Raw genomic sequence first — 12,832 nt, forward strand, 5'->3', positions numbered from 1 at the left:
CCTCCATCTTTTGTACCACATGTCGCCCCCTCCTCCACCACCCGTCGTCTCCTCTTCCCTGCTTGCACTACCGTTGTCTCCCCATTCCCCACCACCACCATCGTCGTCGTCTCCCCCTCTTGCCGCCTTCTCCCCTTCTAAATTTTATACTACTATTTTGGTTTAATTCGGATCGATTATTAAGATTTCGGGTATTTGCCCCTGCAAATAGCCCCATACAAAATAGTATCGTACAGTTTATAAAATATACACTGCATATTCTAATCCTAATTGATTTTTAAAATTCAAATATGAACAAAGTTGTATAGATTTTTCAGTTCGGATTTAATTACTAGTTCATATCTTATACTTCGATTGTCTATCAATAGAAGTCTCATTATAAATGGAGTGAGCATAAATCTGGGATCATTGAATTATCATAAAAGTTCATTAGTTTATTAGTGTCCTATTAAAATTGGACACAATGCGGAGTGGGACTATTTATGGGACCTTGCTAATTAATATTCGCAACGACTTTTAATTATAATTATCGGAAACATCTGTCAATCAATAGCTAGATTTGGCTCTAAATGATTCTACCCAACTGATGAACATGCAAATGATTGTCTTCAAATGATTTTAGGTAACTGATGAACATGCATCTACAATATTATGCCAATTTAGAGTCTGAAACTATTATTCTCTTTTTCTAACTCTAAATTCGAAAGAGGTTAGCATTTTGACCACTTTGTCAAGCTGAACTCCAATAGAATTTCAGAATAAATTTTAGTAAATGAAAATCACATATTTTGAACATTCGTAGCTACGTTCTTCTTCACATATTTCTGGCGACAAAAAGAGGCGCCGCACTTGCTTGTGTTAGGATGCTTAACTCACTACAATTGAATATTAATATTAATAATAGAAAGATGGGGTACTTTTTTATAATTATTTAGATTGGAAAATAAATATATAAGTCTAATGAATGAAAATGTATAAGACGATCGAAAAGTATTATTTTTGTTTTGGGTATATTATGCTCTGGATTCAATCTTTAGGTCGAATTACAAATGTAATTATGAAAATTACTAAAATACCAAATTACGACTACTTTATTTAACATATTAAATTTTATTCGGGGTATATTATTACGGAATTACTATAATCTTTGTCTTATTATATATTTGAAAAAACTATATACTATGGTCTATGTGCTTAATGTCAATTCGTTTAATAAAATGTTTCTCTTGTTATATGTTAACTTAATTTAATTTTCACGAAATCATAATAGCATAAAATGAGTAAATTTTCAAGTCTTATCCAAATAATTTTTTTGACTTGCCTCTCTTCCAATTAATTTGAGGTAGGTTGACTTATAATCGGAAAAATATATTACTACTTTAATTACATATATATTATATGTACGCAGATCTAGATTATATTGAGAAAAGTGCTAATCGATCTTAAAAGCTTAGGTGAAAGAGAGTGGAATAGTCAAATCAAGACAAAAACAGATGAAATGGAGATTCAAAAATTTAGACACATACGTACCTTTAAATTTGTGATTATGGAATTAGATTCTGTGCTTTGAGCCCACCCTAAACCGATGGGAACTAATGTAACAATCAACTAAATGCAACTACAAGCCCGCGCAGTGGCAGCGTAATTGATTCTAGAGAGGCAAAGTTGCACAAACTAAATACAACTATAAGTCTATAAACATATATAGATAAATAAATATGTAATTACTTTCTTCGTCCGCCATTAGGAGTCTTGTTGATTTTTCTGCGCTCATTTTATAAAATGATACTCCCTCCGTCCCGCTTTAGCAGTCCCATTGACTTTTCTGTACTCGTTTTGTAAAAATGATAATAAATAGTTAAAGTGGAGAAATAATAAAGTAAAAAAGAGAATAATGTAGATAAAACTCTTCTCTATATATTTCTCTTTTTTACTTTATTATTTTTCCACTTTAACTATTTATTATCATTTTTACAAAAAAAGTGCAGAAAAGTCAACGGGACTGCTAAAGCGGGACGGAGGGAGTAATAAATAGTTAAAGTGGAAAAATTGTAAAATAAGAGAGACAATCATGTAGTAAAGACTCTTTTCTACATTATACACTGAAAATTTAAATAAAAATAAGTAAAAAGAATTTTGTATTTCACTTCACATTAATTAGTATATTTTTGCTACTAATTCCAATTTTTTGAACAATATAACGTCTTTTGATTATTTAATCTAACTTGAATAGATTTCTCGAGAAGATGAATCCAAAATAAATCGAGTATATATGGTTTAGGGTTGATTAGATCAGAGCATCCGCAGCAGTAAGAGCATCGCCGTCCGTCCGTCCTTGCCGCTGGCAAGGAAAAGCTCGTCCGCCAATATAGCTCGTCCGTCCGTGCCAGCGGTACGACGCTGCTCTTAAATAATAGCACGTCCGTGCCGCTGAGCAGCCTTACGTGGCGGCACACGATTGGCCAACGACAATTTCGTTTTTTTTTAATTTTTTTTAAAAATTCGAATTTAATTTAAAAAATTATTTTTAAATAATAAAAATATTATTTTCCCAATTCTCAATAAATTATATCCGTTTTCTACACACTTTTAATTTATTTTTCAAATTTTTTCCTCCAAAATTCACATTTTAATTATGTATTTTATTTTTTAGGATTATAATTATGTAATTTTTATTTTTTAGGATTTAATTATGTAATTTTTGTATTTTAATATATTTTTAAATTGTAGAAATGTTTTTAGTAATTGAAGTATTTAAATTGAATAATAGAATAGTGGGATCCTTGAGCTTGTCCTTGTGGAAGAGCACGGATGTGGGTGTTGTGCTCTTGCCTAAGGACAAGGAGTAAAAGTGGGTCCGGGCCCACCTCCGTGCTCTTATTTAAGAGCACGGATGGGGATGCTCTTACACCCGTAGGACGACGATTTGGCCAAATTACAACAATGGTTTTATCATATACTCCTATATACCGGTGACGGATTCAGAATACAGATCTCGTAAGATTGGATACAATGAATATCTTCTGTTGTCGTTGGGTAAAAGAAGTTTTTTTTTTTTTTTTCTTTTCACAGTTCCGTCAGGCCTGATTTCAAGTTTTGAATAGCACCGTTGAGATACAAGATCACACCAAAGGACCTCCGAAAAGTGAAAGGGGTGATGCCGAAGATGATACCACATGCGGCCTACATCCCGATGGATAAGATTATCATATACGTGACATGTTAGCCCCACTACTAAAACGCAAATTTGGCCATTGAGATACACACACTCATACATAAACACACTATACACACACTCATACATAAACACACTATACGATCATGGCCCGCGAAACCTAAAAAGGCCGAATGTAATGGTTTTATGGTCCATATACGCTGACAGTAGGGTCGGATGAATATATATACATAATCCTACCTTCGTCCACAAAAAATAGATTAATTTTACTATTTTGGGGTGTCCATCAAAATTAGACCAATTCTAAATATGAAAAGTTAAAAAAAAATACTTAATTCTACACATAATTCTAAATGTGGACCCCACAATCCATTAACACTTCTTCTACCATCTTTTTACCCTCTTTTTTACTTTACCACTTGTGCATTAAAACTCGTATCATTTATAACTTTATCTATTTTTTTTAGACGGAGGTAATATTTCAATAAAGCTACGACTATAGTACTTCCATTCCCCCATAAATTATAGCATTGTTACTATTTTAAGGTCTCCCCAAAAGTGCAACATATATTCCATGTTGTATTTCAATCTTCCAAGTACAGTACTATTTTTGGATTGATATGGTAGACGCAAATCCAAGATTTTTCGTCTTATACATTAATACTCTGCCTCTATGTCAAAATACACACACTTCTAAATACATTTTATTTACTATGCGCTATCTAATTATGAGATTGTTACTAATTATCCTTTCAAACTATATCCACCAATTAGTTTACTAAAATATGTCACTAATTAATGTACTACTATTATTGAGGACCAAGGGAGTCCTTGACAAGAAATTAGCTTTAAAAAATTACGTGGCCCTCATTTTGTCAAAAAACCTACAAACATGGCATATTGCAAAGTCTTTTCGGAGATCCAATTCCATCTTTAGAAGGTGGAAAATATTGCCTGGTTCAATATTTGCAACATTTTTGAAAGGCAAAAGATTCCATTTTATGTATTTTCAAAATTATGCCATATTTACATTTCAGTCAATGCCTCATCACGTCATAAAGTATAATTAATCAAATTTTGTTTCATTATGACGTATTATGAAATGGTTACATATGATAAGAGATATCGGGAATGTTACGATGAGAAACTTTTAAAGGATTACCAATTTTAGAATTATCTTAGACTTAGCAAAACTTAATCCTAAAATTTTTATCTGATGAACACGGGAAAAGAAAGATGTTTGTTTACCTATCAAATCTGCTAAGTTCTTATCGACGACACAATTTCATAGTTGCATACTCGTGAAATCTCTCTTTTTAGTGTGATTTTGTTTATTAAAATCCTCCATTTTAAAAATAGTAGCAGTTCCTTATTCATGTCTATACACCGGCGATCACTCCATACTTTTGCCTCAAGCGCTACAAGGATATAGCTTTGGCATAAACTACAAGATAGACACGATGTGCTTTAGTGCACCAAAAAAGTCTTTAGCACAAAATAAAGTTTGAAAACATCAAATTTTGACAGAATAAAGTTTGCTTAAATTCGCTTTCATTGAAAGGCAACATTTTGAATGGGCACAAAAGTTAACAATTAAGAGTTGAGATGGTACACAAAATTGTTTTGAATAAATTTCAAGATAACTCATGGTGAAACTATTGATCTGGTTTAGGAAACACAAATACCAATCACCAAGTGTTTAAATATGACTTATTCGGTTTAAGGGATTAAAAACATCTATGCATGATATTATTATTATTATTATTATTATTATTATTACTACTATTATTATTAAAGACGGTATATTATGAGGCCATAATTTTTCTCAAGACACTTTTAACGGTTTCAAGTGCGTATATACTTCGAAAATGTTAATTGCCTAAAAATAACAACTTTTGGTAGATTTAATTTGTTATTACAGTATACATTTCTTATATTTCAATTACAAAATAAGTTACTGACTAAGAAATCACAACCTCAACATGCACGAGCTTTTTCTGTTTAATTTGAAGAGTAAGGCTGGTGGTTGATTGAAACTACATACAAAACAACAATCTACGCTCTTGTATATTCATAGACAACTACTACATTCTCAAGTAAGATTAAAATACTCCATCCAAATTCACTACCACTGGAGCATACTGCAAGATTTGAAGAATGATTAGCATAAATATAATGTAATGAGATATATTAAAAGTGGCTCATGTACCTCATCTTCTTCGTCAAAGTCGATTCCATCAGCTGCACCATTCTCCTCGAAATTCCATCCTATAGTTTCTTCGAGCAGTGACCTCAGCCTTCTCGTCTTACAAAATTAAAAGCACGTATTCAGCAAAACCATCTTAAAAGGGCAGCATATGGAAGCTCTCTACCAACACAGCTCCGTCTAATTCTCCTATAGTGCCACACTTTTGTTTATTTGAATTTTTTAATGGCAAAGTTAGAAATTGACGATGGCCTAAGTGCCTAAGTGCCTAAGTTGGCCATTACGTTAAGATAATAACTATGACCTAATCTGCTCTAATCTTTTGGAAACACAAACCTAAGCTCAGTTAAATTTTTTGAGCTGAGAATACCTCAAACTTCTTGTTATTTTACAGTATCAGTTTATAATGAATCTTGATGATTCTAAGTTTCTAACAGATCCCCGTTCCCGGATAAGAACCAAGTTGGAAATTTTCAAAGAATGACTGATATTTTGAACACCTGAGATCATGAAACCGAAACAGGAAATGGCAATGGAGCTAGAAGTGCCCTAGCTTTCAAACATTCAGCATCTCTAAGGTTCTATACTGATACAAAATTAGTTATTGAATATGGATAATACCAATTGCCAACAGTTACGGATCAAATCACTGTCAAATTGTAGAAAAAGACTGAATGACAATCTTGTTAAACAGCACGCTAAAAGAAATAGTATTAGGATAACTCACCCAAGTAAGAAGATCTCCATCCACCACTGGAGCTTCGAACACTACCGAAAAGAAATCCTGCAATACAAAAATGGATCTTATGCACATCTGATGACCTAGTGCTCATAATAGAATACCAGAAATTTCCAAACTATTCAGGAATATGATAATTTAAAGGATGATATAACTCTAGTTAATTGGATGGAAAAGTTGGTGTTTGGTACTAAGAGTTAAGAAAAATGTCGGAGTGAACCTAGGGAAAAAATCATGTTATAAGTAAAAAAGCACAAATGGCGAAAATCATATCTGGATACATATTTTTTTCTAATAGACTGTATTGATAGCATTACCTTGCATAACCGGTGCAAAAAGCTATCAGAAGATAACCAAGACTCTTCTAATAATGCTGACACTCCTTGTGGCACATCACCGGTACCTTTTTGTTCCTTTTGAAACCCAAATTTTAACTGATAATATATGACCTTGATAAACTGTGAATGAAGTTGTCTTAGAAACCAGCATAAAGATAATGGCAAAGAGAAAATGAGAACTATGCTAATGTTGCAAAAGTAATCATGCCAAGTAGCCAAATGCCAAGTAGATGCTGTATCCACTTAACACATACAGCCTGACCCATAAAGCTGAAAATCATAGGATTGCAAGTCCTCTTGGTTAAGAAGTGCATTGTATTTTGTCATGTGATGAAGAAAAATATATGGCAACTCAACTGTAACCATGATAAACTTTTATCAATCATCTACACATAATTGCAGATGTGACAAAGAAGGAATTACTTTCTTGAGAGAAAGGTCTACTGAGACTAAGAGATCACCATCAAAAGAGTATAAAGAGAACTCAGAGGGAGAGGAGAGTTCTCAGTAGACCTTTCTCTGAGATGCACAGATCAGGCAACTGCATTCCCTCCTTGATTATATAGAGAAGAGCATGAACAGTTTACACATGATTGCAGATGTGACAATAAAGAAAATCACTTTTTGGGAAAATATTACAAGGAAAACGGAGAGGAGAGTTCTCACTTCTCACTTCTCAGTGGATCTTCCTATGAGATATGCAAATAAGCAACTACATTGCCACCTTGGTCATAAAGTAGAGCACAGAGGATGAATAATATACCTTGGTAAAAAGAGAACTCCTGGAACGAAGAGGCTACATGGAAGAAGAAAACATGGAAAGAGTAGAGGCAACAAATTAGAGATAAGAGTTTACATAAATATGTAAGATATTACATGTGCATTGAGATAAATATCATTCAGATATGCATTAAGAGATAAACATCATTTTGATATGCCTTTTTAAATAATAAACTTTTGTAACTAATGTAAAGATGAATTGCAAAGGGGTCATTATTACACATGATGATGATATTCATATACTATTCATTTACAAGACAAGAGAAACAACCTTCTAGTGAATAAAATCCAAGTTTCATACTCCCTCCGTCCCACAAGAATATGCATTCTTTCCTTTTTAGTCCGTACCACAAGAATATGCACTTTCTAATTTTGAAATGTCTTTTCTCTCTAATGAGGTGGGACCCATTCTCCACTAACAATACTTTAATTACTTTCTCTCTACCTCTCTATTACTTTACCAATTTTACATTAAAACCCGTGCCGAACCCAAAATGCATATATTCTTTGGGGTCGGAGGGAGTAAGAATTATCCAACTACATATTGAAATTTCATACCTTCCACCTATGCTTATTTGACATAGATAAAGCTCCTAATTTGCTAATGTGGGAGGCAAACGAAAAACGAATTCTAATGCCCAAATGACAGGCATAAGAAGGCTGCAGACTCACCTCCACATTTATGCATGATATACAAAGTTCAAGGATCACAGTTTCCACAAAACAATTCTAACTAGTCAGATTTCCATTGACTACAGCATGTTCGCATGTGAAGTTTCATATTTAACCAATACTCACATCACAAAAGACTTTGACAGGGGAAATAATTAACAGATACTGTCGATCACAATTTGCATCTCAATCAAATATTACAACATTCGAGGAATCCAATGATCTATGAGCACTTACAGATTCTGTACAGCCAAGTAAGAGGCTCACTAAGAGCTTCCATTGCACAAATGCTTGAAGAGATTGACCCATCTGCATAATATATGACACATGAGCACAGGCCAGCACATATTTTTCACATCATATAATAAATCTCACATATAAGACTTTTTTATTACCAGAAATGCAATGAATGCAAACTGCAATTCTGCTAGAAGTGCGTTTTCATCACTGCCATATTCTTTGATCAATATGGTTTCCAGGAGATGCGTCTGAAATTAGTAGAATAATTCCCATAGTCAGGAATAGCTTAAAATACCAATTCAGAAAGTAATAATTTCAATACCTTGTCGAGATTCAAACTAGTGATATCCTCCCCATAGATTCCCTTTCGTTTGACAACTCGGGGAATAGTAGTGTAGTAGCAACCTTGCTTTTGGGACTTTTTTTCATGACCTGAAAACTTGCTGTTCTTTAACTGCTCAGCCAAAGATTTATCCATGGATGTTCCAGAAAACATTTCCGATTCACATGCAATTGTGATATCCCCTCCAATAGGTTCTAAAAAAGAGTATATCCCAGTCAACGAGTGAAAAAAGACAAATGCATCAGCATGAAGGGATATATACAAATCCTAATGACTGCATTTGATATTAGAAATCTGACATAACTTAATTTAACATGAACGTAGATAACAAAGGTAACCATGATATATTAAGTTCCAAAAAGTAGTGCCTCTATTAAGTGATCATGGCACCCAATGACCCAAAAGAGGCTTTGTAACTGCCATATGCTGTAGATATGAATATGCATGAAGTTCAATTTTCCAATGCATACGGACCTTCCTATTTACTCTGGTCACCATTAATGAAGAACAGACCAACTGAAACTTTATTTTTAATATAAAGAACAGTGTTGGTATACAAATCTTAACAGTGCTAATGTGATGATTTTATCTTTTGTTTGTCTAATCATGTCTTAACCAAGTTATCATATAGTAGAAGCTAACTACAGCAAAAGTCATGACTTAATGAGGGACTCTATCCACGTCATGAACCCACCTTAAGTACAATAAACTGGCAGATTTTTTCCCAGTATGGGTATATTTGACCAAGGTGAATGCCAATAACAATTATTTTGTCATGTAATGAGATCAATTCCTATTGTTATTTAGTTCCAGTAATTACAAGCCATATACACTATAGAATAGATCAATAGAAGGCCAAAATGGATCAACATGAGATGCAAGAACACATAGCAGATACACCATCAAAACGTTATAATACCTACCAAGACGGTCAACAGTATCCTTGGTAATGAAGTTGGACAAATGTATCCAATCCCCATATTGGTTTAATGCATATGGTCCGAGCTGCATATCAAATTCCAATCTTTTAACAGCATCAGAATATCTGTCTTCCTGTATAAAATAGAATTTTAGGAAAAGTTTCATAATCATGACATAAGCAAGCATTGCTGAACGATATCATGACTTTTTCCAACATAAATATAATTTTATGAAGTCCAAAAGATATTAGGAGTCAAGAGTTTACTAGATATCTAAGCCAATTCAGTTTCCAATATCATTTTTCATGCAGAAGCAGAATTATGCATTAACAAAAGGTACCCATCATGGCAAGTTAAAGATATCACTTGCCAAAAATGTGTGGTCATTTATTTATCATAAGAGACAACTGGGTATTAACACATTCAAATTAGCCCAGCAATCCAAGGAAAGCTAGGTAAGAATTTGATGCCAGTGTGCAGCTTTATGTGCATAGTATAAGTCATCAGAAAAAATGTAAGCATATGGTTACACAAACACTCACCTCTTCCTCTAAAACTTTGACTAGCCGCTCTTCCTTTTGATCCCATCTCCGAACAATCACCTTCCATAGTCATGTTAAGGATACACAATGTTAATCTTGAACAATGTCGCCTCAAAGGACAGATTTCTGGGGGCAAATGTATTAGCAGCTTATATTCCATCGGAGAATTACGATTTCAAGATGTGGCACTCTGGCTAGCAACTGATGTATAAAAACTTTTTGCATTCGAAGTTGAAGTTAGAGCTTTAGAATTGATTTGATACAGGAACATGCAATTAACAGAGTTCATTAAAGGCCCCGGGTATAAGATATCCAGCTGCGAGATTAATTAAATGACCAGAGACAATCATGAGATAGTGTTAGGAAGGTGATAGTGTAAATTTTTTAGGAGGGTATATGTAAATCCTAATAAACAATCAGGGTGTCTTTGCACCTTATGCCTCCAATAATTAACAACAGAATACCAGCAAATTCCTCATCATAAGTCAAAAGTAGCTTATAGACAATGTTCCCTGGTTCCCGGATATGTTCCTGCAGATTTACCTTTTAGAATTAGACTCAAGTTAAGAGTTTTATTTAGTTGGGAGTCTGACAGTACTTTATTATACAGGGCTTATGTCCTACACATTAATCAACAAGAATACAGTTTGAGTGAAGCATGTTGATGTGGCCCTTTTCGGAGGATCCACCTCTTTAGAGGCTCTTTACAGGAGAATTTATCTTTTGTTTACTGCTTTACTCTATCGTTATTATCATGTTCTTTCTCTTCTCTGCGTTCTCTACCTATTTCCCAATCAACAGTGGCATCTTCTCTATTAGTAGCCTTCACAAGCTGAGATGTAATGAGATGAACTAAACATATAGTTCTACATATCTTCGTGAAATTCAACAATCGTAGGGTCTTAAATGTACATTATAAGATGCAAATAAAAAACATAATTACACTAAACACCTGTGATGAGCTTGCATTGATGAAGAAACCAATTATCGGAGAAAAATCACTGCCTTCCCTGTAAGAAATAACAAGAGCTCAAAAGTAATCATATGACATTGAAAGTATTCAAGAACATTTCTAATTGTTACGTTGAGCGTTAACAACTGGTCACCTGTTACAAGAGCTATAGTAGATATAGTGAATACCGGGAGGAATCATCTTGACACCCTTAAAATTAGGACCTACCGAAAACATCTGCAGAGAAACACACAAATGAGTATGTAGAAAGCTGAAAATGCAAAACACGCACTCACACACATCACATACTGTGAGAAATGAGTACCTGGGTATCAATACCGAATAGAGTGTAGGGAGGGACGTCGAGCGCGAGAAGCGTAGCGCCTTTCTTCACTAATTCTAAAGCCGTATCTGCATCCATTCTTCTCCAAATTGACCCTTAGTTCACTATTCTGCGAAATTCAAGGCTTTCAATAGTCTTCACTTTGCTAAACCCCAATGCTCTATTTTCCCGCGAATTCCAGAAAACTCTTCACTCTTCTCCTGACCTAGCCCTCAAAGTGTTCGAATCAATGACCAAACCCAGCATACACGTCATGGACCGAACCGAACCGAATGGAATTAATTGATTTCGGTCTGTTTTTCACACATTTTAATTTCTAACACAAAGAATGAGCCCAAGGTGGAATTTTGGGGGTATTTATAGAATTATAAGGGAAGTTTTGGGATATTTATGGAATTACTAAGGGGAGTTTTGGGATATTTATGTAATCACAATTCTTGACACTATTGAATGAAATTCTCACAAAATTTTGAAATGAAATGAAATTTAGTGGTCGAAAATATCTTTTCCCTGGTCTCTCATCTCCTTTGGTATTTTGCAATGAAATTTAGAATTTATTTGATGGAAAACAAATTGGAGTGTAAACGATAGTGAAGTTGAAGTGAAAGGGCAAGTAATTAAGAGGCTTAAATGATGACTCTTTGGTTGCAGGTTAAAGGATATCAGAAGTCTCACCGGAAGCATAGAAGTCGCCAAATCTGTGAGAGGAATGAATAATTTGGGATTGGGAAATTATTTGAAGCATTGGGCTATGACATATTTTTTTGTCAAAACAAGTTAGGATAGCCCGATTTGTATTTAAGTTGGACATTGGACTTTGATTTAATTGTACTTGGGTCAGCCCAAGTTCATATATTTTATTTATTTATTTAATTATTTAAAGCTTTATTCAACTTTCTTTTATAGAGACAAAAAAATTAACTTGGTGTTGTTCCAAGCCACGAAACCTATTCTCCCTCTTTTGTTCGATCGCTCAACATCTCTATTCGATAATTTACCAATCACCACGCAACATGTTTCTTCATACAAAAGACAACTCATGACATTGTACTCGTTCATTTCCACAAAACTTAATTGTCTTGATCATCCAAAATTTTTCTTTATTCGGCAAAAGAAAAAATAAACACGAAAGTCGTCTTAAACAAACGATATCTTTTCTAGTGAAATATAAAGATAGAAAAAGTCGGGGCGTTACACCACTACTTAACCGGCCCATTTACCCTTTTATATTTCTCCCTATTATAATACTCCATAATTTTACTTGAATAAAGATAAATTAACAAAAAATATACATACATATTGCCTTCAAATTTGAATTAGATAAGATTAAAATTATTTTGAATTGATAGCATCATGTATTACATACTTCTATGACTAATTTGACCCTATTTATAATTATAGGACAAAAATTGTTTATCGGAATCACAAGCCACCTACGGCAGCCAATCTAGCCTTGTATCGAGGTATAGCACCATTTGACAGCCTCTTGATTCTAAAAATCCATGTGCAGCCTATAAGGTTCTTGCTCGGAGGTAACTCACATAAATTCCATGTGCGGTTCTTGAGCAAAGCAAGGAATTCA

At 33.9% G+C, this 12,832-nt stretch overlaps 1 protein-coding gene across 2 annotated transcripts; it reads right to left on the bottom strand.

The window, feature by feature from the left end:
• Positions 1 to 5,158: 5,158 nt before the first annotated feature.
• On the bottom strand, positions 5,159 to 11,924 carry LOC125215969 (AAR2 protein family). 2 transcript variants are annotated; one of them, XM_048117556.2, is made up of 13 exons: positions 11,233 to 11,922; positions 11,062 to 11,144; positions 10,908 to 10,965; positions 9,956 to 10,015; positions 9,417 to 9,546; positions 8,473 to 8,687; positions 8,306 to 8,398; positions 8,148 to 8,219; positions 7,222 to 7,254; positions 6,438 to 6,578; positions 6,109 to 6,165; positions 5,385 to 5,480; positions 5,159 to 5,316 (listed from the first exon to the last, which is right to left on the bottom strand). In XM_048117556.2, the coding sequence occupies exons 1-13, from the start codon at positions 11,326 to 11,328 to the stop codon at positions 5,278 to 5,280; spliced, it is 1,173 nt and encodes a 390-aa protein (XP_047973513.1). In that variant the 5' UTR covers positions 11,329 to 11,922; the 3' UTR covers positions 5,159 to 5,277. The 2 variants fall into 2 exon arrangements, with proteins under 2 accessions (XP_047973513.1, XP_047973514.1); XM_048117557.2 differs by lacking the exon at positions 6,438 to 6,578 and having other exon boundaries at positions 11,233 to 11,924.
• Positions 11,925 to 12,832: the final 908 nt, after the last annotated feature.

The sequence above is a fragment of the Salvia hispanica genome, chromosome 3, assembly GCF_029641045.1.
Source record: "Salvia hispanica isolate PSC_SH4W2 chromosome 3, Shi_PSC_v1, whole genome shotgun sequence".
NCBI lineage: Eukaryota > Viridiplantae > Streptophyta > Magnoliopsida > Lamiales > Lamiaceae > Salvia > Salvia hispanica.

Excerpts from the sequence above, each read along its gene's own strand:
- LOC125215969 (XM_048117556.2), bottom strand. The coding sequence starts at position 11,328 with ATGGATGCAGATACGGCTTTAGAATTAGTGAAGAAAGGCGCTACGCTT. Across the intron at positions 6,579-7,221 it reads GGAGTTCTCTTTTTACCAAG|TTTATCAAGGTCATATATTA; the intron begins GTATATTATTCA and ends CTTCATTCACAG. Across the intron at positions 5,481-6,108 it reads ATGGAGATCTTCTTACTTGG|ACGAGAAGGCTGAGGTCACT; the intron begins GTGAGTTATCCT and ends TAATTTTGTAAG.